General features: G+C 36.9%; 1 protein-coding gene across 10 annotated transcripts in view; it reads left to right on the forward strand.

Annotated features, from left to right (window-relative positions):
* The window catches only part of LYST (lysosomal trafficking regulator), a 194,002-nt gene that overhangs the window by 99,543 nt on the left and 67,988 nt on the right, over nt 1-26,471 (forward strand). For 6 of the 10 annotated variants that reach the window (XM_070568406.1, XM_070568407.1, XM_070568416.1 and 3 more), the window contains 10 exons: nt 1,623-2,238; nt 2,974-3,151; nt 4,935-5,104; nt 6,510-6,740; nt 8,331-8,497; nt 9,146-9,298; nt 13,966-14,124; nt 15,053-15,244; nt 23,127-23,305; nt 25,232-25,438. In XM_070568406.1, coding sequence (XP_070424507.1) covers nt 1,623-2,238; nt 2,974-3,151; nt 4,935-5,104; nt 6,510-6,740; nt 8,331-8,497; nt 9,146-9,298; nt 13,966-14,124; nt 15,053-15,244; nt 23,127-23,305; nt 25,232-25,438 — 2,252 coding nt within the window. The remainder of the gene's footprint in view (nt 1-1,622; nt 2,239-2,973; nt 3,152-4,934; nt 5,105-6,509; nt 6,741-8,330; nt 8,498-9,145; nt 9,299-13,965; nt 14,125-15,052; nt 15,245-23,126; nt 23,306-25,231; nt 25,439-26,471) is intronic. The other 4 variants (XM_070568437.1, XM_070568466.1, XM_070568447.1 and 1 more) reach the window with 2 other exon arrangements.

The following is a 26,471-nucleotide window of genomic DNA, read 5'->3' on the forward strand; positions in this document are numbered from 1 at the left end:
AGATATTGCTTTTATTGTCAGTCCAACCTAGTCTTGTCTCTAGCTGTAATCCATACTATTAAATTGTGCAGGTAAAATAGAGATATCAATAGATAGGATGATATATATGGGTATTAATCTTCAGTTTTGTTTCTCTCTCAAAGTGTTTCAGTTATTCTCTAGCACATTTTATGGCCCTTTATTATAATATTTTAAGACAGTGTTTTAATTAGTTTTATTTGGATTTTTATAGGAAATGGCTATTTGTGTGTATGTGTTAGGAAGATTGGCCCTGAGCTAACATCTGTGTGAGTCTTCCTCTATTTTATGTGGGATGCCACCACAGCATGGCTTGATGAGCAGTGCTAGGTCTGCATTCAGGATCCAAACCTGTGAACCTTGGGCTGCCGAAGCAGAGCACACGAACTCAACCACTACGCCACCAGGCGGGTCCTGGAAATGGCTATTTTTATGAATCATTATGCATCACTCTGAAACATTTTCAAATACAATCACACCCCCATTTTCCCCAGGTCTTTTGAACAGAATCTTTTGGCAGCCTTACCCCTCCAGCCAAAATCTAGAAGTAACTAGGAAAAAAAATTACCGCAAAACCTATGCTCTAAAGCAGTTCATTCAGTGCCTATCAGTGCTTCTCAAGTTTTAGCACACAAAAAAATCACCTGGAGAGCTTGTTAAGACAGAGATCCCTGGTTCCGCCCTCATATGCTCTAATTCAGTAGATCCAGGGTAGAGCCTGAGAATGTGCATTTCGCAAAATCACACAGGTGGTGCTGATGTCCATGCTGCTTGTCCACAGACCACCCCTTCAGTAGCATTCTCTTATACCCCTGCACCTTCAGTGAGAGTGATTTTTCTGATCTCCTCCTACATAGAATATTAAAAGCTGCAAAATGGAGAACTAGAGCAAGAAGAGAAAAAACTATTTCTTCTCACTAATACAGCAGGAAGCAACTACAGAAATGGAGGGGAGAAAGAACGATCTAAGGCCATTTAGTCTAGTAATAATAACAACAAATACAACTGTTACCACCATTCATTGAGCACTTCTTATAGGCCAGGCACTATGCTAGGTATGTCACAAATATGATCTCACTTAAGCCTTAAAGCAACCTTGCAAAGTAGATATTCTGAAACCTTATTTTACATTTGCAGAAACACACTCATGTAATTAAATGATTTACAGAAGGCCACCTAACTAACAGAACTATCACTTGAATCCAATTATAGCTAGTTGCAAAGCCCGCACTCTTTCCACTATATCAAACTGCATCCTAGTGACTTCTAGCCTGAGGGAAATTCTTTCACTTAATTCTGTTAATTTCACTGCAGTAGAAGCCTTAATCCTAATGACTTTGAATTGTTCAGCCAACATTATATTTTGTTAAGGAGGCAGGAAAAGATACACATTTTTAGAAGATTTTAATAAATAGTGATAAAAAGAATAATAGTTTTGGCACTTAAGAATTTGAAGCATTAGTTGCTAGGAACATTAACCTATATGGATTCTTTAACATTGCAAGATAAATGGACTATTGCTATACTTGTGACTGATAGTGGAGAAAATAAGTCATCCCACTTAATAGATTTTTAAGTGGCATTTTTCTGTCTATTCTTACCAGGAAACAATTCCTCCAATATTATTCCACGAAGGATGGCTGTCAACATGCTGCGTTCTAGAAGCCTGCCAGCATTTCCTACTTCTTCACCTCTAATGCAACCACGGAAACTGACTGGAAGTTTGGGTTGTAGTATTGACAAGTTACAAAATATTGCAGATAATTATGTTACTTCTCGCCCAGAGAAATGGAATCCTCTGGGGAGTTCCGAGACACTGAAAACAGGCAAAGAAGATGCATTTCTCAGTAGCTGTGAGTCTGCAAGAACTGTTTGTGAAATGGAAGCTGTCCTTCCAGCCCAAGCCTCTGTCAGTGGTGTCCCAAAAGGATCATTGGGATTTCCAGTGGTCAAAGAGTTGGGAGCAGAACCCAGATCAGACGATGACAGTCCTGGGGATGAGTCCTGCCCACGCCGACCTGATTATCTCAAGGGACTGGCCTCGTTCCAGGGAAGCCACAGCACTATTGCAAGCCTAGGGCTAGCTTTTCCTTCACAGAATGGAGCTGCAGCCGTTGGCCGTTGGCCAAGTCTTGTGGATAGGAACACCGATGATTGGGAAAACTTGGCCTTTTCTCTCCGTTATGAACCAAACTACAACAGAACTACAAATGCTCACAGGTACTCACATGTTTTTGCACACTGCCCCCCACCCTTTTTTTAAACTATTCATAGAAGATTCTCTACACTTCTAGAAGTACTTTCATTATGTTGCTTCTTATAATATAACATATATATTAATAACAAACAGAAAGATACCTTTCTCTTTGTTTTAATACTAGATAATATTGAATTCTGTACTTAACCAAAAGCTAAACCATAAGTAGCTCTCAAAGAAAAAAATATCTTATAGTTTATTTAATTCCTTATTGCTATTGGATAAAAACTTTTCAGTTCAGGGAAATTCTAAGGTTTATTAGTTTCCAAAAGCACTAAAGTAGCACTATCCAATGAATCTTTCTGTGATGGTGGAATTTGGATCTGTGCTGTCCAATATAGTAGACACTAGCCACATATGCCTATTGAGCACTTGAAATGTGGCTTGTGCAACTGAGGAACTGAATTTTTTATTTAATTTTAAATAGGTTAAATAACACAAGTGTCTAGTGACTACTGTGTTGGACATCATAGATATGGAATAGAATAGTGCTTAGTAGACTAATGCCTAAAATATCGGTGATAAACACTGATGGCAAATTTATTAATCACAGTTAAATTAGGAAATGTTCTTTAAACCTTATGAACTTTTGTTTCACATGTTAAAATTATTACTGTTCATCACAGTTCTTAAGGTAATCATCATGTACATTTCTCCCTGTTGTTGTGTTAGTAAGACTTTTTGGGTCTCTGTTTTAGTGTAACTGAAGACTGTTTGGTACCCATATGCTGTGGATTATATGAACTCTTAAGTGGAGTTCTTCTCATCTTGCCTGATATTATGCTTGAAGATGTGATGGACAAGCTTATTCAAGCAGATACGCTTTTAGTTCTTGTTAACCACCCGTCACCTGCTATACAACAAGGAGTTATTAAAGTAAGGGCGAAAATTAGATGTGTTGTTTTAATTCAGAAAAATAAGTATATGTGTAACTTAAAATTTGAATACATATGTTAAAGTAGACCTAAAGCTTTAGTTTATACTTAGGAAGTAATAAACTGATATTGTTTGTTACTTCTTACTCATGTTTTTATATGTTTTATCATCCAATTTTAAGTCTCTCTCCATATATTGATTCATATCAATATGTTTTTTTAAGTCTACCAATTACTAGGAACGTGTAGTTCATTGGAAATCTCTCCTGCAGTGTAGTATCGAATCTTAGACATTTGCTTCAGGTTTCAGCTCAGATGTCACCTTTTCAGAGGGGCCTTCCCTGATCACCTTTCAAAATAGCCTCCTCCTATCTCTACTTCTCATTTACTCCATCATAGCATCCTAGTTATGTTTTTTAATTATCTTTTTAATTTATTTCTGTACTTGTTTTTTTAATTTCTCACACTGAAATATAAGCTCTATGAAGGTAGGCATCTTGTGTCTAGTATATAATAGGTACTAAGTATATTATTGAATGAATGAATGCTTGATATAAATAGAAAACAACCCGATAGTGAAATGATCTTTTAAAGATTCTTGTTTTCTTTAGTCTGACTTGACATGGGATATTGTTTAATCACTTGCAGTTCAACCCACTATTTTTTGAATATCCATTCCTTGTACAAAACACTGGGCTAGTTGCTATATAGGGCATAAAGGGGAATAATAAGCCCATACATTCAAGAAGTTTATAGTCTAGTTGGGGAGAGAAACATATAGCCAACTAAGTAAAATGTAACGAATTCTGTGATGACTGCTTCCATGGCAGTATTAATAAAGAAGAGTGGGAACATAGGAAGATCAGTTAATCCTGATGTGTGTACCAAGGAGGGATTCATGCAAAAGGTGTATTCTGTATTATGCTGGAAACTTAGAAAGCTTTTTAAGTAAGGCGGTAAATAGATGTGTGTTTTGGGAAGAATAGTCAATCACCACTGTGAGGGAGTGATTGCAGGGGAGAGAAAGGTGGAAATATTCTTAGTAGGCTATCACAGTAGTCCAGGGGAGAAATGATGAGTTCCTATTCTAGGCAAGTGGAAAGTCCTATTCTGGAGTTCCTATTCTGGGGAAGTAGAAAGTCAAAGGACAGAGATTTGAGAAACATTCACTGGAATAGAAGAGAGGTACAAATTACACAGGGGGAATCAAAACAAGAAAAGCAAAAGTGAGGTTAGCCTTGAAATCTAGGAGGATGGTGCCACTGTGCTCTAAGGTCAGAACCACAGAAGAAGCAAGTTTGGAAGGAAAAGTAATTAATTTGGTTTTACATATGTTGCATTTAAGCTGCTAGGGAAGGACGAAAATTTAGGCCTGTGCTTAGGATAAATAAGCTGTCAAGAAGTCTAGAAATAGAGGTCTAGGCTATGTATATGTGCATTTGCAGAGAGAGCATAGTACAGTGTTGACTGATTTTTTTTCCTTCATTCGGCTCAAATATTCTACTTAAAACTCGACGAAGGCTGCCAGACTACTAGGTGTCCATGCTCAGCTAAAAAGCCAGCTTTCCCATTACAAAAGTATTAAGATCTCCGAGGTAGAGTCATCATTAGCATTCTATAGTAGTCAGAGACAAAGTTCATTTCTGTTTTGCTATGGAGGTGGCATATATTTTTTTGAGCTTTCTGTGTTCATAACTTACAAATACAAATATAATACACTGATTTATATACATTACATAAAATTTTTAATACATTATCTAAACTGTCTTAAATTTTTTCCTTAGCTATTAGATGCATATTTTACTAGAGCATCTAAAGAACAAAAAGATAAATTTCTGAAGAATCGTGGCTTTTCCTTGCTAGCCAACCAGTTGTATCTTCATCGGGGAACTCAGGAATTGTTAGAATGCTTCATTGAAATGTTTTTTGGTCGACGTATAGGCCTTGATGAAGAGTAAGTGGGTTCTTCCCTCCACTGTAATTGGAGATCTTTTCTCCTAAACATAAAATTTATTAAACTCACTCTTAAAACTATTTTGTCACGTTTAGAAAAAATCTGCTAAAAGTAATTTTCCAGGTGAATCAATTTATTATTTTCCATATGATTTCTTTCTAGTATAACTTATTGCTTTGTATTGCATTCACTAGCTAGAAACTAGAAACAAATAAAAATGCTGCATCAAATGAAAGAAAGTGATAGTTAAGATTTGGCATAGGTATTAACATAAGAAGGAAGAAGAAAAAATTGGCCATGAAAACCCTATGAATAACAGCAGAGCATTGTCTGATGTAGTGCTGGAAGGTGAGAGGATGGCACAAAAAGACCAGAGTTCCGCTTTGCTGTACACGGGGTCGCTAGGAGTCAGAATCGACTCCACAATACTAACAACAAAAATTAACATAAGAAGATTAACTGAAAAGAAAGGTGGCTCATGTACTCTCAGCCACAGATTACATGAATGACCCTTAGAGAAGCCAGTCAGTCCCCTCAGATCCTTCAGCTTATCTGGGAGAAGAGTAAATCCCTCACCTGGAATTCCTGGAATACTGATTGCTGAGATTTGACCCTGGTGTAATGCTGAAGGATTAGCAAATAAGTACAAAAATAAAAGGATATTTTCTCCCAAACCAAAAGTTTGGCAGAAAAATTGAACTGTTATTTCTGACTATGGTAGAGTACGAAAAAATGTGTCTCTGTCTTAAGTGTCATCCTACTTATTAAGTCAACCAGTTCAGACCTTGAGGAATTTACTTATGACTTGTGGTAATGACAATAGTATTTTTCATTTGCATACAGCTTTTGGCTCTTTCACAGCAATTCTGCATTATCTCATTTGATTCTCACAACAGTCTTGAGTAGAAAGAGGGCAAATATCACCACATGTATTTGATAGATAAGGAAAATGAGGTACAAAATACTTAAATAATTTCCCTCTATTACAGAGGCAATAGTATTGGGACACGGATTCAGTATTCATTCCCTTTGCTAGACCTCTTTTTACTAGCTCACTGTCTCTCAAATACTATGCTATTAGTATTTTCCTGTGTACTTGTTACATAGCCCCTAAAGCAAGGGTTCTTTGAACCCCTAAGGACAAATCAGTCAGTTAAAACCATGAAATTGTATACATGTTTCATTTGAATGTTTGTGTATTTACTTGGGGATAGACTTCTAGCAACACCTTTTATCTTATTATTGGAGAAATCTATGATCTAAAAAAGATTAAGAATCCTTACTCCCCAAATTTGTTTTTTATAGTCTTAAAATCAGGTTAACAAAACAGCTCATATTGCAATCATTTTTTTCTTATGTAGTGGTTAATTGCTTCTAACATGCTCCTGTGTATTATTTATTATAGATTTGATCTGGAAGACGTGAAAAACTTGGGACTTTTTCAGAAGTGGTCTGTCATTCCTATTCTGGGACTAATAGAGACCTCTCTGTGTGACAACGTGCTCTTACATAGTGCTCTTTTACTTCTTCTCCAAATATTAAACTCTTGTTCTAAGGTAGCAGATATGTTGTTGGATAATGGTCTGCTCTACGTGTTATGTAATACAGTAGCAGCCCTGAATGGATTAGAAAAGAAGTAAGTTTTAAATCATTATTTAAAACTACATCTGGTAAATACTTCGGAAAGGGAAAACGTTGATGATAGGTTACGTTTTTCATAATCCTTTCAAAGAACATTTTTCCTACAAAACTGATTAGTATATGGCAGAGAACTTGAGACTGAATGTCTCACTTCAAAAGCCTCTGTTTTGAGCTTGCCATGCCAGCCTACTTTTAGCATACTGTATCACTGTCTACTACCATAAATTAATTTCTCATAGCCAAAAGTACATTGGCAGCACTAAAAAATTTGTTAGGAGATTATATTTTTGTTTGGATTTTGTACCTTTGGCATCTGCAGTTATGGTGTACAGTATAATATTGTTATTAGCATAATGTTAAAATCTAAATCTCCAGAAGCATCATCTTATTGCACATTAAACTGTTAAATATTGTGTATATTTTTGCAGAGAAAACAGAGCATATCCTTGGTGATTTGCTAGGCCAAGGAGGCTATCTGAGTACAAGAGAGACTTTTTGTACTCAACTCAGTTCAGTCTTTATTGGGCATCTATTATATTTAGGATCTGTGTGTCTGAGGCATATAGGAAATACAAAGTATTATATTTCCTCAAAACGCTTAGTCTTGATTATAATACAATGCATGAAATTGGTGAAACTTGAGAAGGTGATGGCAGGCTTCTTCTAAAAGTAGTTTGTTGTTTTTTTAAAAAAATAAATTGTGCTTACTGAATGTCCCCATATGCTACTCTATTAATTGCCGAAGACAGCTACCATTGCTAACTCTTGCTTGATTTTGAAAAAGTGCATGGAGAGAAGTATTTAGGCTTAATATCACACACTGAGGTGGATTATCAAGGTTAAAAATTGAGGGACAGGGACCGGCCCAGTGGTGCAGCAGTTGAGTTCGCACATTCTGCTTCTCTGCAGCCCGGGCTTCAGCAGTTCGGATCCCGGGTGAGGACATGGCACCACTTGGCAAAGAGCCATGCTGTGATAGGCATCCCACGTATAAAGGAGAGGAAGATGAGTATCGATGTTAGCTCAGGGCCAGTCTTCCTCAGCAAAAAGGAGGTTTGGCAGTAGTTAGCTCAGCGCTAATCTTCCTCAAAAAAAAAAAAAGATTGAGAGACGGAAGTAGCTAATTCATATTTGTTGGGTATTTATAAGTGATTAATATGTGTTCAAATCTACTATCTCTCTTAATCCTTAAAATAACTATAACTTATATAAGTGAGATTCAGAGAGGTTAATTAATATATTCAAATTCACATTCTCTGAGAAGCCTTCTTTGAATGTTCTTATACAAACCCACAAAACCTTCATCTTTAGTATGGAAGAAACCTACCTGTGTGTTGTCTTGTGTTAATCTCTGTTGTTGCACTTACTACCATTTACTGTTTATAGTTAGCTCTTGTTGGCCCTCTGCAAGACCAAACTTCTTGACAAAAGCCACAACGTATCTTATTTCTATACCTAGCATCCAATTGATATTACCTGCCGTAAATAAGCATGAATAAATATTGACTGTATGTGAATGCATGAATGCTGGTAGAATGAGAAGTTAAACCAGTTTTCTTTGTCTTAAATTATTCTTTTTCTTTAGTGTTCCTTTGAATGAATACAGATTGCTTGCGTGTGATATACAGCGACTTTTCATAGCAGTTACAATTCATGCCTGCAGCTCCTCGGGCTCACAATATTTTAGAGTTATTGAAGACCTCATTGTACTGCTTGGATATCTTCAAAATAGCAAAAACAAGAGGACACAAAGTAAGGCTTAATTTTTGTGGATTTCTGGAGGAGTTGTATAGTAGCCAAAAATGTTATTTGAACCTAATCTCTTTCTTCTTAGAAACTGTTTTACTGAAGATTTATACTTACTTTTGTGATGATATCTATCAGCTTTAAAAAGAAGGTTTTTTAAGTGGCAAAAATGTTTAAAAAGTGATGGCCTCGATGTAGTTAATAGCTGGCAGCATGTCCTTAAAAGAAGTTGATGATTTTTCTTACCAAGTAGAATTTCAAGGCTTATGTTGAATAAGAATGTCTTTTAGTTTCTTTAATGGCAGATATTAAAGTGAATGTGAAAAAGAAAAATGTGAGAATTTCTGGTTAAACTTTTGCCTTGTATATTAAAGAGCCTATTCTTTAAAACAATTACATAGAATAAAATAAATTTGTGTGCTAATATTTTTCCATTGAATTTTTATAGTGACCATTTGGAAATTCACTTTAAAATTGCTTTTAAAAACAGTTGAAAAATGTTTACTACCATCAAGAACCCATGTTGATCAAAATTTTTAAATTCATGTCTAATAAAATATTATTGGCAGTTTAGATATTGCATGATATTAAAATCAGTTCAATAAAATTAACAACCACATAGCTTGAAAATATTCTAGTATCTTCTGTTTTTAGATATGGCTGTTGCACTACAGTTTAGAGTTCTCCAGGCTGCTATGGAGTTTATAAGGACCACTGCAAATCATGACTCTGAAAACCTTACAAATTCATTCCCGTTACCTTCTGCTCCCCATCATGCAATATTTCAAAAGCGGAAGAGCATTGCTGGTGAGTATTGAAATAATTTGTGTGTGTGTGTGTGTGTGTGTGTATGTGTGAGGAAGATTAGCCTTGAGCTAACATCTGTTGCCAGCCTTCCTCTATTTTTTGTATGTGGGATGCTACCACAGCATGGCTTAATGACTGCTGCATAGGTCCAAGCCTGGGATCTGAACCTGTGAACTCTGTACCGCCAAAGCACAGCATGTGAACTTAACCACTATGCCACCAAGCCAGCCTCATGAAATAATATTTTAATAATTATAAATTGAAGATAGCTTGACTCTCCTATATTCTGATGCCATTCACATCTTAAGAGTATTTCTTAGTTTAAAAAGTCAAACTAGGGCTGGCCCTTTGGCCTAGTGGTTAAGTTCAGTGGTCTCTGCTTCAGAGGCCCAGCTTTGGTTCTCGGGCACGCACCTGCACCACTCATCAGTGGCCATGCTGTGGTGGCATCCCATATACAAAATAGAGGAAGATTACACGATGTTAGCTCGGGGCCAATCTTCCTCTCACACACACAAAAAAAGTTAAACTATAAAATTTGAGAAAGTTTTTCTCCTAGAGGAAACTGTTCTACTGCTTTCTTTTCAGTGCTTTTCTTATTTAATTATCTCTTGAGCACCTACCATATGCTAAGCACCGTGTTAAATGTTGATGATACAATGATCAAAAAAGCAGACACAGATTCTGCCCTTGCTGAGATTATAAAATTGTAAAGAAATATAGAACATAGGAATAGAGACAACAACAGGGCAACCTGATTTGCATCAGGAGTTAGAGAAGTCTCTGAGGAGGTGAGGTTTCAGTATAGACATAAAAGGGTAAGAAAGGAGTTAGCAAGGCAGGGAGTCAGAGGAAGAGTGTTACAGACAGAATGAGTGGCTTATGTGACAGTTCCAAGGCAGAAAAAGCTAAGCTTGTTCAGAGAGCTGAAAGAAAGCAATTTAGCCAGAGTGTAGTACTTGATGAGGAAGTGATATCAGATGAGAATATATGGGATGGCATGGGCCAGTTCACCTATAATCATATAGGCTGTGTTAAGAAGTTTAGATTTCATCCTAATGGGAAATTATCAAAGGTGTTTAAGTAAGAGGCGTGACATAATCAGAGTTTTATTTTATAAAGACTGCTCTGGCTTCTGTGTAGGGAGTGGATTAAAAGAGAGCAAGAGAGGTGGTGGGAGTCCAGGTGGGAGGCTATTGCAATGGTCAAGGCAGGAGATGCTGGTGGCTTGGACATGGTTAGTATGCATGTGACATAAGGGCTTGCTGTAAATTAGTACATATCATTAAATAATAGGTATTAATATTGTTAGTCTTCCTTATTTTTTCCACAGAATCCATTATGATCTTTATATACATAATCCAGAAAGATAGCATAAACACCTGCCCACATAGACATTAGATCTATATACACACATATACATGTACATGTATGTATGATAGTCGATATTTATGTACACACACACACACACCTATCTCCAAACAGAGTACTTGGGAAATTGTTTAAAGTTTAATCACTTTTTCAGTCTTAAGACCTTTTATATTCAAGTTTTTCTTCTACCTATGTTAAGGTACTTCATTGTGTTCAGTGCTATGCCAAATTTTAAAACCATGTGAAAAACTCATCTGTAGAGGAAAGCCTCTATATACCTTGGAAAGCAAATATACGTTGTTTTGCAGTAGTATGTTTAGATTAGGCTAAATAAAGCCTTCTGTAAATAGAAGTTCTAAAACATCTGCATAGCTAAACTTAGTGCCCCATACATCCTTCCTTCATTTAATATCTGAACACAATCTCTCCTCTTGAGCTGCCTTCCCAGTTGTATCTCTTTTGTCCCAGGTAGAATTCCATCTCACCAAATTTGGCAGTGATACTCAGCTTCCTACATGCCAAAAGACGACTTTGGGACCAGCTTTCCTTTTCAGGATTCCTTATGTAGTCAGTGACTCCTTAGTTAGAATTTACCCTTTGTGGATATAGGAAAGTGTACCTTTACTACTTTCACAAATTCCTGCTGTTTCTTCCTGGTTGATATTTCTCATTCTCATATCCGTTTCTTCTCTGCTTTTATACCTAGGTCCCTGGTGTAGTTTATGATCAATTTGTGCCCAGGCTAACGCAAATAGCGCTCTTGCTATTTTTTGTTTGGTCTGTGATTTCTCTAACAATCTGTCATCTCTCTCTTTAAATACTAGCATTTTTATCACCTTGAGCCTCAGAGCCCTGCATAGCTCCAAGTTTGTTATTGTTTATTTTTGGTTTGAGTCGTTTTAAAGTGGATAATGGACTTTTAATCCTTTTTCTAAATTATTCTCCTTTTTTTTCTGATTCCTCTAGCCTCTTATACCGGGCTTATGTTTTTCACTCTCTCTAAGTAAATGCAATTGCTGTAAGCCACATGAGGCTTATAGAATCCTACAAATTTCGAGTTTGATAAAAGACCCTCGAAGTCATCTAGTCCAGCTTCCTCATTTCACAGATCCACTGAGGCGTAGAATTAGAGACTGCTAGATCAAGAATACCTACACTCTTCCCTTTGTATCCTATACCACATCTACTCATTCCAGGTCTGTCATATCTTTAGGACTCATCTCTCAGGGCTCTCCCAAGAATTCTTCCTGTTTTAAATGCTACCTTATTTGAATTCTGTATTTGCGAACCCAGTTTACAAAATACCACTTTATGTGTGTTAAGTTGCTGCTTTGCATTCCTTCCATGTTGTTTTACACACATATTTGGGAAAGACTGTGTTTTATTTCTTCACTATTAGTCAAAAGTTATTGTTGAAAGTATATTGGCTTTGTACACTATAGGTACAAAATACCAAAGCTCCTCTGTTTCTGAGCAGTATCATTATAAAACCCATTTAAGTCCGTTTGTTCATGGTACTAAAGTGACTGAGAGGGATTTGTATTTCCATCATTTAGATAATGAACTGTTCCTTCAAAGATTTAAAACAAGCTGTTCTCATTAGTGACAAATGTTTTAGGGGAATGGTTTTTCCTAAATAGACTCATTTGGCATTTCTTGAAAACTGCTGAGACAAGTGACACCTCCAACCCCACTGTCACCCCCTGTACCTCCAGCAGGAATTCATGGGGACAGCTGGCAGCTGCAGCTTCTATTATGGCCACACACTACATTTTTTGAAAATAGACAGATTGACTCAGACTGTGAACCCCAAGATATCCCTGGCTTAGGACCAAAGTTTCTTCAGCAGCACTTTCATACATCTAGATTTTAACTTCTCCCTCTTAGAGGAGTTGGGTACTGTTTTACTGCGGGTTAGTCATCTTACAGCCTAACTCATGTGTACCATTCTTCTGCTCTACAGCCCGTGGTTCCCTACTGCCCAGCAAACAAAGCACTGACTCCTTAGCTCGGTGTCTTTTTGTAGTATAGAGATATGTGAGAGAGAGAGAGATGTGATTTTGCCTAAATGATGTCATATTCTACCTACTGTTTATAAACTGATTTCTATTTCTAATCAATACATTGTAGACATCTTTCCATATAATATAAATGTTCTTTATGTTTAATGAATGCATAATGATCTATTATATTGATTTGCCATGATCTTCTTCCCTAATGTTTATCATGAACAATGTTTTTTTACTTGTTTGTTTTTGCTATTATAAACAAGGTAGCAGTGTACATTCTTTTAAATGTATTTTTTTCACTTTGCTTATCAATTTGAAAAACATAACCTTAATGCATGAAGGTAGACATGAGCATTAGGGTATTATTTAAAGTGCTACACATATATTTAAAATGTCATAAATAAATATAGATGGACATATAAATGTTGTATTAATATAATTCTCACACTGATGAACTTCCTTTATATTTCAACCATTAATAACAGTACCAACTATTAACAACTTTTGATTCTTTGGATGAACATTCATTGTGTTTTATGTCCATTTTATTTAATCTGCAAAACAACCCTCTTTATCCATTCATTTAACTATCAAATATTTATTGAACATCAACCATGAACCAGTTATTATTTTATCTGCCCTCATGGAACTTGTATTTTACTGGAGAAAATGGTCAATAAGCATGTAAACAAATACATTTAGTATACTGTCAGATAGTGGCAAAACTCTACTTGTGAGGTAGGCTCTATTTTACTTTTTAATCCACATCTTATGTGTGAGGAAAGCGAGGCTTAGAAAGAAGTATACTTAAGGCCACACCAGCTCGGTGTAGCTTCACAGCATGAGTGCTGAAATACCCTCCCACTTTTTTAAGTACATAGTACCGAAGACTTAACATTTCCTTATTCAGTATATTGCTGTGCCTCGGAATTATGATTATCAGCTGCTTATACAGCATGACAGTTGTCAGAGATGTAGACAGTAGGAAGAATCTGCTTAAACTAAGGACATAATCTGACAATATTACCTTGAGCATATCTCAGATATGACTTTTTTTCCTTTTTATTTGCTTAATTTTTGTCTCAAAATGACTCTACCCACCAAAATATGTTAACTGATCAAAAATACTGATTACATGCAAAACTGGACAATCTAAAATGCTATTAAAATATTTAAATATCTTGCAGGATAAGTCGTTAAAACCTATCATAATTTAGTCATATGTGAGTAATGTTTACAGAGGCTACTTATGGAAATTGATATATGTTTTCATAATTTAAAACAAAGGTTCAATTCCAATGAAGGGTTCCATTATTCCTCATCTACCAAGACGTCATTTTGGTTCCTATGGTCAACTTCCAATGCCCTTCTCCTTCAGTCCATTAAATCGAGACTCATCCCCGTTTTCTCCTGGATCCACTACCTGTGTGGTACCTCTCGAAGCAGGTGCGGTAATGGTGCAGGAACGCCACTCCAACCTGTTCAATCTGAGGAAACATTTCTCAGGAAATGCTTTTGTAGGATTGAATCCCAAGGGATGCATATGCACCAAATCACTTTAATAGCAAATCACTGGAATTATATTCACCTTTCTGATCTCTTCATTTTCATTTGACTGATTTCTACTCTGTCACTATATATACTTTTCAAAACTACTTTATAAAATTGAACGATGGCAATTATCCAGAAAGAGTAATATTCTTACTAAAACGTGGTGTGCTTTAAAAATCTGTTGGTTATTTTCGAATACTAGGAAGTGAAACAGTATTTGAAAATATTTTGTCAAAGCATTCTGAACTCCTTAGGGCCGGCCCCATGGCCGAGTGGTTAAGTTCACGTGCTCCACTTCAGTGGCCCAGGGTTTCTCTGGTTCGGATCCTGGGTGCAGACATCACACCACTCATCAGGCCACGCTGAGGCAGCGTCCCACATCCCACAACTAGAAGGACCCACAACTAAAATATACAACTATGTACTGGGGGGATTTGGAGAGAAAAAGGGAAAAAAAAAAGAAGATTGGCAATAGTTGTTAGCTCAGGTGCCAATCTTAAAAAAAAAAATTCTGAACTTCTTAAACCCTTTTAATTCTTTGAGTTTTTCAGAAGACTCAAATTTTGCCAAATGGTATCCATCCCATTAAGCTACGGTACTAGCTTCAACATTCTTATTTAGGATTTTGAAATCAGAAGTACTGTTGCACTTCTTCAAAGGAGAAACATCACTTTCTCTTAATCACTCTCTTTCTTTTGTACAAATTAACTTTGAATTAAATAAGATTCTTTTCATAGTCTGATAATCAAAATGTTGCAGCAAAAATAGTTTCCTTGAGCCTTGTTAATGCTAGTATTTGACATTTTAATTTATATACTTGAAGGTCCTCGAAAATTTCCCCTTGCTCAAACTGACTCTCTTCTGATGAAAATGCGTTCAGTGGCAAGTGACGAACTTAATATGATGATGCAACGGAGAATGAGCCAGGAGAACCCTGTCCAGGCAACCGAGACAGAGCTTGCACAGAGACTGCAGAGGCTCACCATTTTAGCAGTTAACAGGATTATTTATCAAGGTAGGACTAGACAATAAATATGTTCTTGCTCAGATATTAAATTAGTAGGAAAATATTTAAGAGGGAACTGATAAGTGTTCAAATTTTTAAACAGCATTATTTTTTCATTCTTAACATCCACACTATTAAAACAACTTCTTATTTGGAACTAATTGGAGGTCTACTTTTGTTTTTAATTGAGTTCATAATAGTTTACATCAATGTGAGATTTCAGTTGTACATTATATCTTGACTGTCACCACATAAGTGCTCCCCTTCACCCCCTGTGCCCACCCCTGTCTCCCCTTCCCCTGGTAACCACTGAACTGTTTTCTTTGTCCATGTGTTTGTTTATATTCCACATATGAGTGAAATCCTCTGGTGTTTGTCTTTCTCACTCTGGCTTATTTTGCTAAGCATAATTCCCTCTAGGTCCTTCCATGTTGTTGCAAATGGGATGAATTTGTCTTTTTCTGTGACTGAGTAGTATTCCTTTGTATATATACACCACATCTTCTTTATCCAGTCATCAGTCGATGGGCACTTGGGTTGCTTCCATGTCTTGGCTATTGTGAATAGTGCTGCAACAAACATAGGGGTGCATATGTTTCTTTGGACTGTTCATTTCAGATTGTTTGGGTAGATACCCAGTAGTGGGATAGCTGGGTCGTGTGGTAGTTCTATTTTTAGTTTTTTGAGGAATCTCCATACTGTTTTCCATAGGGCTGCACCAGTTTGCATTCCCACCAGCAGTATATGAGGGTTCCCTTTTCTCCACACCCTCTCCAACATTTGTTATTTTTAGTCTTAGTGATTATAGCCATTTTAACAGGCGTAAGCTATCTTAGTGTAGTTTTGGTTTGCATTTCCCTGATGATTAGTGATGTTGAACATCTTTTCATGTGTTTATTGGCTATCTGTATATCTTTGGAAAAATGTCTGTTCATATCCTCTGCCGTTTTTTGATTGGGTTGTTTGTTTTTTTGTTCAGTTGTGTGAGTTCCTTGTGTATTATGGAGATTAACCCCTTGTCAGATATATTATTTGCAAATATTTTCTCCCAATTGGTGGGTTATCTCTTTGTTTTGATTCTACTTTCTTTGGCCTTGCAGAAGCTCATTAGTTTGATGAACTCCCACTTGTTTATTTTTTCTTTTGTTTCCCTTGTCTGAGAAGACATGGTATTCGAAAAGATCCTTTTTAGTTTGATGTCAAAGAGTGTACTACCAATGTTATCTTCCAGGAGTTTTATAGTTTCAGGACTTATCTTCAAGTCTTTGATCCATTTTGGGTTTATTTTTGTGTACGGTGTGAAATAATGGTCTACCTTCATTCTTTTGCATGTGGCTATCCAGTTTTCCCAACACCATTTATTGAAGAGACTGTCTTTTCTCCATTGTATGTATTTGGCACCTTTGTCAAAGATTAGCTGTCTGTAGATGTGTGGTTTTATTTCTGGGCTTTCAGTTCTGTTCTATTAATCTGTGTGCCTGTTTTTATACCATTACCATGCTGGTTTGATCACTATGGCTTTGTAGTACAGTTTGAAGTCAGGGATTGTGATACCTCCAGCTTTGTTCTTTTTTTCTCAGGATTGCCTTAGCAATTCAGGGTCTTTTGTTGCCCCAAATGAATGTTAGGATTCTTTGTTCTGTTTCCCTGAAGAATGTCATTGGGATTCTGATTGGGATTGCACTGAATCTGTAGATTGCTTTGGATAGTATGGACATTTTAACTATGTTTATTCTTCCAATCCATGTGCATGGAATCTCTTTCTATCTCTTTATGTCATTATCAATTTCTTTCAGTAATGTCTTATAGTTTCCTTTGTATAAGTCCTTCACCTCCTTGGTTAAATTTATTCCCAGGTACTTTATTCTTTTAGTTGTGATTGCAAATGGAATTGTATTCTTGAGTTCTCTTTCTGTAAGTTTGTTATTGGAGTATAGAAAAGCAACTGATTTTTGTAAGTTGATTCTGTACCCTGCAACTTTACTGTAGTTGTTAGTTATTTCTATTAGATTTCCAATGGATTCTTTGGGGTTTTCTGTATATAAGATCATGTCATCTGCAAACAGCGAGAGTTTCAGTTCTTCACTCCCTATTTGGATTCCTTTTATTCCTTTCTCTTGTCTAATTGCTCTGGCCAGGACCTCCAGTACTATGTTGAATTAGAATGGTGATAGTGGGCATCCTTGTCTCGTTCCTGTTCTCAGGAGGATGGCGTTCAGTTTTTGCCCATTGAGTATGATGTTGGCTGTGGGTTTGTTATATATGGCCTTTATTATGTTGAGGTAATTTCCTTCTATCCCCATTTTATTAAGATTTTTTATCATAAATGGCTGTTGGATCTTGTCAAATGCTTTCTCTGCATCTATTGAGATGATCATGTGGTTTTTATTCCTCAGTGTGTTGATGTGGTGTATCATGTTGATTGATTTGCAGATGTTGAACCATCCCTGTGTCCCTGGTTTAAATCCCACTTGATCATGATGTATGATCCTTTTGATGTATTGCTGAATTCAGGTTGCCAAAATTTCATGAGGATTTTTGCAGCTATGTTCATCAGCCGCATTGACCTGTAGTTCTCCTTTGTGTTGTCCTTGTCAGGCATTGCTATCAGCATGATGTTGGCCTCATAGAATGTGTTAGGAAGTGTTCCATCTTCCCTAATTTTTTGAAATAGCTTAATAAAGATAGGTATTAAATCCTCTCTGAAAGTTTGGTAGAATTCCCCAGGGAAGCCATCTGATCCTGAGGGTTTATGCTTTGGGATGCTTTTGATTACTGTATCAATCTCTTTCCTTGTGATTGGTCTATTCAGATTGTCTGTTTCTTCTTGATTCAGCTTTGGAAGGTTGCAAGTGTCTAAGAATTTATCAGTTTCCTCTAGATTTTCCATTTTGTTGACATATAGTTTTTTGTAGTATTCTCTTATAATCCGTTATATTTCTGTAGAGTCTGTTGTTATTTCTCCTCTTTCATTTCTGATTTTGTTTATTTGAGCTTTCTCTCTTTTTTTCTTTGTAAGTCTGGCTAAGGGTTTGTCAATTTTATTTATCTTCTCAAAGAACCAGCTCTTTGTTTCACCGATCCTTTCTATTGCCTTTTTTGTTTCAATAGCATTTATTTCTGCTCTGATTTTTATTTCTCTCCTTCTGCTGACTTTGGGCTTTGTTTGTTCTTCTTTTTCCAATTCAGTTAGGTGTAATTTGAGATTGCTTATTTGGGATTTTTCTTGTTTGTTAAGATGTGCCTGTATTGCATTGAATTTCCCTCTTAATATGGCTTTTGCTGCATCCCCTATGAGTTGGTATGGTATGTTATCATTTTCATTAGTTTCCAGATATTTTTTGATTTCTCCTTTAATTTCTTCAATGATCCATTGCCTGTTCAATAGCATGTTGTTTAGTCCCCACATCTTTGTCTCTTTCTCAGCTTTTTTTCTTGTAATTAATTTCTAGCTTTATAGCATTATGATCGGAAAAGATACTTATTTCAACTTTCTTAAATTTATTGAGGCCTGCCTTGTTTCCCAACATATGGTCTGTCCTTGAGAATGTTCTGTGCACACTTGAGAAGAATGTGTGTTCTGCTGTGTTTGGATGGAGTGTTCTATATATGTCTATTAACTGGTTTAACTTTTCATTTAATTCCACTGTTTCCTTGTGGTTTTCTGTCTGGATGATCTATCCATTGATGTGTGTGGAGCATTGAGGTCCCCTACTGTTATTGTGTTGTTGTTAATATCTTCTTTTAGGTTTGTTAATAGTTTCTTTATGAACTTTGGTGCTCCTGTGTTGGGTGCATAGATATTTATAAGTGTTATTTCTTCTTGATGGAGTGTCCCTTTGATCATTGTATACTGCCCCTCTTTGTCTCTCTTTACCTGTCTTATCTTGAAGTCTACTTTGTCTAAGTATTGCAACACCTGTTTTCTTTTGTTTGCCAATTAGCTTGGAGTATTGTCATCCACCCCTTCACTCTGAGCCTGTGTTTGTCACCGGAGCTGAGATGTGTTTCCTGGAGGCAGCATATTGTTGGGTCTTGTTCTTTAATCCATCTCGCCACTCTGTGTCTTTTTATTAGAGAATTCAATCCATTTACATTTATTGTGATAATTGATGTATGAGGGCTTAATGCTGTCATTTTATCACTCATTTTCTGGTTTTCCTGCATTTTCTTTGCTTCTCGTCCTGTGTGTTTTGGTCTACCCATTGAATTATGTAGTTTTTTATGATGTGTTTCTTTGTTTTCTCCTTATTTATTCTTTGTGTCTCTGTTCTGCTTTTTTGTTTAGTGGTTACCCTGAGGTTTGTATTCAGAATCTCGTGTATAAGATAGTCCATTTTCTGATGACCTCTTATTTCCTTAGTCTAAACCGATTCAGTCCCTTTCCTCCTCCCCTCCTAAGTTGTTTTTCTCATATCTTATTCCATCTTGTGTTTTGAGTTTGTGGTTAAAATGAGAGGATTATCTTTGTTTTTTGGTGTTTTCATTCCATTTAGCTTAATGCTATACTTGAGTATTTGCTATCCTATTCTGATTCTGTCTACCTGTTTATCTCCTTACTCTGTGTTTTGTGACCCCTTTCTCTGCCTCCCTTTTTTTTTCAGGTATGAGGGCCTTCTTGACGATTTCTTGTAGGGGGAATCTTGTGGCTACAAATCCCTTAGCTTTTTGGGGGGAATGTTATTTCTCCCTCATATCTGAAGGATATTTTTGCTGGATAGAGTATTCTTGGCTGAAGATTTTTGTCTTTTAAACATTTGAATATGTCGTTCCATTCTCTCCTCGCTTGTAAGGTTTCTGCAGAGAAATCTGCTGAAAACCTTTGTAGGTTATTTTCTTCTGCCTTGCTGCCCTTAGTATTCTTTCTTTGTCACTCATTTTTTCCAGTTTTACTACTATATGCCTTCCTGTAGGTCTTTTTACATTGACAACTCTAGGAGCTCTGGAAGCCTGTTCCACACAGATGTCCCTCTCTTTCCCTAGGTTTGGGAAGTTCTCTGCTATTATTTCTTTGAACGTGCTTTCTGCTCCTTTCTCCTTCTCTTCTCCTTCTGGAATACCTGTAATTCTTGTGTTGCATTTCCTTGAGTTGGATATTTCTCGGAGACTTTCTTCATTTCTTTTTAGTCTTAGTTCTCTCTCCTCCTCTGTCTGGTGCATTTCAACCTGTCTATCTTGGATTATGCTGATGCACTCCTCTATGATGTCCACCCAAGCGTTCAGGGAATCCATACTTTGTTTTATCTCTTCCATGTGTCTTTCATCTCTAATGTTTCTGATTGATTCTTCTTTATAGTTTCAATCTGTTTTGTGAAGTAGCTCCTGAACTTGTTGAATTGTTTCTCTTCATTTTCTTTTACCTCGTTGAGTTTTTTGGTGATAGCTATTTTGAATTCACTGTCATTTAGATGACATATTTCTGTGTCCTCAGGACTGAATTCTGGGTACTTGTCATTTTCTCTCTGGTCTGGAGATTTGATGTAACTTCTGATGTTGTTAGAGGAAGTGGGTCGGGTCTTTTGCATTCTGGTATTATTTGGTTGCAGTTACCACCTGTCACCACTGGGTGGGGGTCGAGAGCCGTGTATTCTGAGCCCTACGCCTTTGGTCGAGATCCCAGGCAGTGGAGCTGCACTGGGTGGGTGGAGGGAGGGGCACTTCCTCCTGCATGCTCTCCAGGCATTCTCACTCTCGCTATCTGGTCTCCTGGGATGTTGGCTTGATGAGGTCACCCCCTGTGAAAGCTTTCGCCTCATTAGAGGGCTTCCCTCTAGGCTGCAAGGGCCCAAGGGCTTTGTTGGTGTTCCCGTGAATGAGCATCCTCTCCCCTGCTCCTTCCCTCACGGATCTTCCCGTGGTTGCAGATTACAGACTTTAGCGGAGGGAGCAAAGTTCTCTCTTAGCCCATTCCAGTTCCTCCGAGGGAGACTCCAGCCTCTCTGCCCTTTGTCATGTGGCTTCCTGTCTCTCCAGTGTTTTTGTGTTGTGTTAGGATGTCCTCTGTTGGAGTATGGATGCTCCTTTTCGTTGTATATTGGAGGGGAGAAAGTCCCAGGCAAGTTCACTCTTCCATGATGCTGACATCACTCCTCTGAAGTCCACTTTTTAACGTGTTAAATGCAGGCCTAGATTGACCATTGAGTTTTAAACAGTACAGCACCTCCAGTATATTTTTTTAACTTTCCTGTGAGGTAATCATAGAGTCACATGCAGTTGTTAAGAAGTATTACAGAGATCCCATGTACCCTTTACCCAGTTTCCCCCAGTGGATCATGCAAAACTATAGTCCAGTATCACTCCCAGGATATTGACATTAATACAGTCAAGAAATATCATTTCCATCACCACAAGGATCCCGTATGTAGACTTTCATAGCCACACCCACTTTCCTCCCATTACCACCCCCTCTTTAGTCCCTGGCAACCTCTAATCTGCTCTCCAATTCCATTTTTCATCATTTCAACAATATCATTTAGGGGCTGGCCCCGTGGCCGAGTGGTTAAGTTCATGCGCTCCTCTTTGGCGGCCCAGAGTTTTGCCGGTTCAGATCCTGGGCGTGGACATGGCACTGCTCATTAGGCCACATGGAGGTGACGTCCCATATGCCACAACTAGAAGGACCTACAACTAAGATATACAACTATGATGGAGGGTGGGTGGTTTGGGGAGATAAAGCACGAAAAACAAAAAGAAGATTGGCAACAGTTGTTAGCTCAGGTGCCAATCTTTAAAAAAAAAAGAATATCATATAAATGGACTCATACAGTATGTAGCCTTTTAAGATTGGCTTTTTTCACTGAGCATAATTCTCTGGAGAGTCATCCTGGTTGTTGCATGTATCAATAGTTTGTTCTTTTTTTTGTTTTTGCTGAGTAGTATTCCATAGTATGGATACACCACAGTTTGTTTAACCATTCACCTGAAAGAACATCTGTGTTGTTTCTACTTTTTGGCTATTGCAAATAAAGCTGACTGCTATAAACTTTTATGTGCAGGTTTTTGTGTGAACACATGTCTTCATTTTTCTGAGATAAATGCCAGAAGTGCAGTTGCTGGGTTGTATGGTAGTTGTGTGTTTTGTTTTTGTAGAGAAACTGCCAAGCTTTTCCTGAGTGGCTGTATAATTTTGCATTCCCACCAGCAATGTATGAGTATTTGAAGTTGTCACTATTTTTAATTTTAGCCATTCTGTAGTGATATCACATTGTGCTTTCAATTTTCATATCTGTAATGGCTAATTATTTATATATTTATATATATAAGTTGTAATACCTAGAGCATCACTAAAAAGCTATGTGAAGAAATACACTCAAATGCACTATAGATAAGTCAAAATGGAATTCTAAAAAATGTTCTAATAACCTCAAGAAGACAGGAAAAAGAAAACAATAATTGTTCATCACTGGAAAAACATAATGCACTGGAGGGGTTTTTTTTTAACTTTTCTAATTTATATTTGGGGCAACCAGTTCCCAGGCTAAACTCTGAAATGGAACCATTGTTATCATATGCACAGCATTTAATGGGATAGCACAAGCAGTGAAACAGCTTTGCACATCCATCTAATGTAAATATCACGTGGTCTTTTATGTTTGATTTGTACAAGAACCTCATGGCTTTAATAATTTCACAGTTTAATTCATCTTCATTAGTAAAATAAATCTTTAATGTACAATTGCATGACTTATGTATGTTTAAATGTCTACACTGTTTTGGGTGAATTCACTTTTTCTAGTATATTGTGTCTTCTGCATTTAATATATCTACCACATATTTATCTTGTGTTAACTGAATTACTAATTATGTAGAATATTTTTATCAACATCATTACCATTTGTAATATCTAGGTATTAGTGATTTGACTAATTTTTATTCTTTTTTTATTTCAAAGAGTTTAATCCAGACATTATTGACATTTTGAGTACTCCGGAAAGTGCAACTCAAAGCAAGAACTCAGTTTCCCAAACTGAAATTTCTGAAGAAAATATTTATCATGACCAGGCTTCAGTTTTCAATCCATTTCAGAAAGAAATATTCACGTATCTGGTAGAAGGATTCAAAGTATCTGTTGTAAGTAAATTAATTACTTGGGAAATGTTTATTCACACAAAAAGCTAGAGGTTTTGTGTATCTGTATTATATGTTTTCAAAATCATATGTGTATTCTTTCACAGTTTTCTGAAACTCAGACAACCTGAAATTTGAGTAATGGAGTAATATATACAGCTAATTTACCTTTTCAAAAGGACTCACTTCATGCAGCATTGGTTTTTTTTTTTTTTTTAAAGATTTTATTTCTTCCTTTTTCTCCCCAAAGCCCCCCCAGTACATAGTTGTGTATTCTTCGTTGTGGGTTCTTCTAGCTGTGGCGTGTGGGACGCCGCCTCAGCGCGGTCCGATGAGCAGTGCCATGTCCGCACCCAGGATTTGAACCAACGAAACACTGGGCCGCCTGCAGCGGAGCGCTCGAACTTAACCACTCGGCCACGGGGCCAGCCCCCCATGCAGCATTGGTTTTTAAGTCTGTAACCTGAAGGCCATTTTCTATTATTACACTTTAGTAAGATCTGCATCAGAAAAGAATAGGGCTTTCATGATTACTTTGAGAGTTTAAATTAATAACCTGTTTTTAAAGGACATTATTTATAGCTAGTTACTCTTGAATTATTATTATGAATTATTATGAAGTTTAGATCTTGGCTTAAACATATTGAGTACCTTCAAAATTACATAGAGAATACTGATAAGTGTCAGGCTACATTTGTCATCGACTTACTTGGGTTTCTGTAGGTCACTTACAGTTGATCATAGGGAACAAATCAGTCAGTTCACTCCATAGATACCGGAGGCTGATCTATTTCTAGCAGAACTCATAAATCCTGACTCTGCCAATCTCTAAATCTAAGCTAGGTTTTGATGTCTGCAGATTCCACTTAGGACTGAATCATTTATACAGGGCCCTTAGGACTAGGAATGTTTGGAAAGCCATTTCCAAAACTCCAAATAAACCCTAAAATGTACTGATTCTAGTTTTCAACCAGATACAGGAGATTTGATCAGAATTGGCCCAGCCTTACTGGGACCACAGTTGAAACAGCTTATTTGGTTATTTGTTAGGGAATACTGATGGTCAATTTATATGCAATTTTTGATTTGTGACTTTTAAACTCAGTATTTTTAGTACTAATTGAAGTCTTTATTATGAATCCTTTGTCTTTTATTTTGCAAAATCAATGCAGATTTAGCTACCATTGTTCTTTGATGGTTCTTTTTTTGTTTGTTTTAAATTTCCAAGCCCTAGGTAATTTTTTAAGTGCTTAGGACAGTAGCTTCTTCATCCATCTCTCTTTCTTTAATTGTGTCAAATATACATAACATAAAATTTATTATAGTAACCTCTTTCTAAGAGTACAAGTCAGTGGTACTAAGTACCTTCATATTATTACACAACCGTTACCACTGTTCATCTCCAGAACTTTCTCCTTATCCCAAACTGAAGCTCTCTGCCCATTAAATAATAACTCCTTATTACCCCTTCCTCCAGCCCCTGATAACCACTATTCTACTTTCTGTCTCTATGAATTTGACTTTCTAGATACCTCGTATAAGTTAATCATACAATATTTGTCCTTTTGTGTGTGGCTTATTTCATTTAGCATAATGTTTTCAAAGTTCATTGTGTTGAATTAAGTATCAGAACTTCATTCCTTTTTAAGGCTGAATAACATTCCATTCTATGTATATACCACATTTTGTTTATCCCTTCGTCCATTTATGGACATTTAGATTGTTTCCACCTTTTGGCTATTTTGAATAATGCTACTATAAAGCATTGGTGCATGTCCATCTCTTTTAAACACTCATTTGAATGAATGTGTATGTCTTTTAATTTTGACTATTAAAAATATCTAGAATTAAAATCTTTAGGGCTGTGTTGATGTTAGTATATTTTTGGTTAAGAAGTCTGATCCTAATTCATTCCTGTTTTGATTTAAGGGTTCAAGTAAAACCAGTGGTTCCAAGCAGCAGTGGACTAAAATCTTATGGTCTTGTAAGGAAACCTTCCGAATGCAGCTTGGGCGACTACTAGTGCATATTTTGTCACCAGCTCACCCTTCACAAGAGAGAAAGCAAATTTTCGAAATAGTTCGTGAACCGAATCATCAGGAAATACTACGAGATTGTCTTAGTTCATCCCTGCAAGTAAGTATCTCAGCACTTCATAAGATATGTGAAAACTACTGGTGAAATATAAAATTGTACAAAACAAGAACTGAAATGAAACTGTTCCTTCATGCCTAACATTATGAATATAGTTTTCTTACCAGGCAAACATCACCTGAGGTCTTTCTTCAGATGCTCTATGCCAGACTCAATTTGATCTCTATGTTTATTTCCCATTCCTTTTGATGGTGCTTAAATTAAGTAGTAGTATATCTGAGTTCTTGTAAGATCTTTTGTAGTTTGTTACTAAATGTCAAAGTGTTTTCTTTAAGAACTGTTTGGAGCCTTTTGTAAAAGCATTATATTGTACATAAACCATCTATACTGAATAGCTCCACCAACAGTACATATAACATATTTCAAAAAATATGTACAGTAAGTTAAAGTGGAAAAAAACTTGATCATTTGGAATGATCAAAATCAAAATATTTAAAAGAATTTCAGAGTCTGTAAGTTTTGTCACATACAGAGTGATAGATGGAGAATTAAATGGTATAACCATTTTAGACAGCTGTTTAGCAGTTTCTTATAAAATTAAACATACACTTAACCTGTGCCCCTAAAATTCCATTTTTAAGGAGTTACCCAAGAGAAATTAAAACGTATGTCCATAAAAAGACTTGTACAAAAATATCGGAAGGAGTAGGAGCAAAATGGCAGGGTGAGCTGACCCGGGACTCTCTCCCCTCCAAAGTGCAACAAAGGACTGAGAAAAAAACCCTGAATTTCAGTTAATGAACCTAATGCCAGGACTCAAAGACCTACAGTATCAAAAGACAGAGGACGGAACCCCTACTGCCTGCCTCGGAGGAGCTGGAACGGGGTAGGAGAGAACATCGCTTCATCCCCTAGAAACCGGGATTGCCGCGCAGGACCAGGAAGGAGCGGGGGAGGGGCCGTGTGACCAGGGGATCGTCTAGGACTCCCGCCGCTGGTACAGTGGAAACCCGCTGACGGGGGAAAGCTTCCGTGCACAGGGACCCCATAAACCCAGGGCCCCGGGAGACCAGAG

This window comes from Equus przewalskii, chromosome 1, assembly GCF_037783145.1.
Source record: "Equus przewalskii isolate Varuska chromosome 1, EquPr2, whole genome shotgun sequence".
NCBI lineage: Eukaryota > Metazoa > Chordata > Mammalia > Perissodactyla > Equidae > Equus > Equus przewalskii.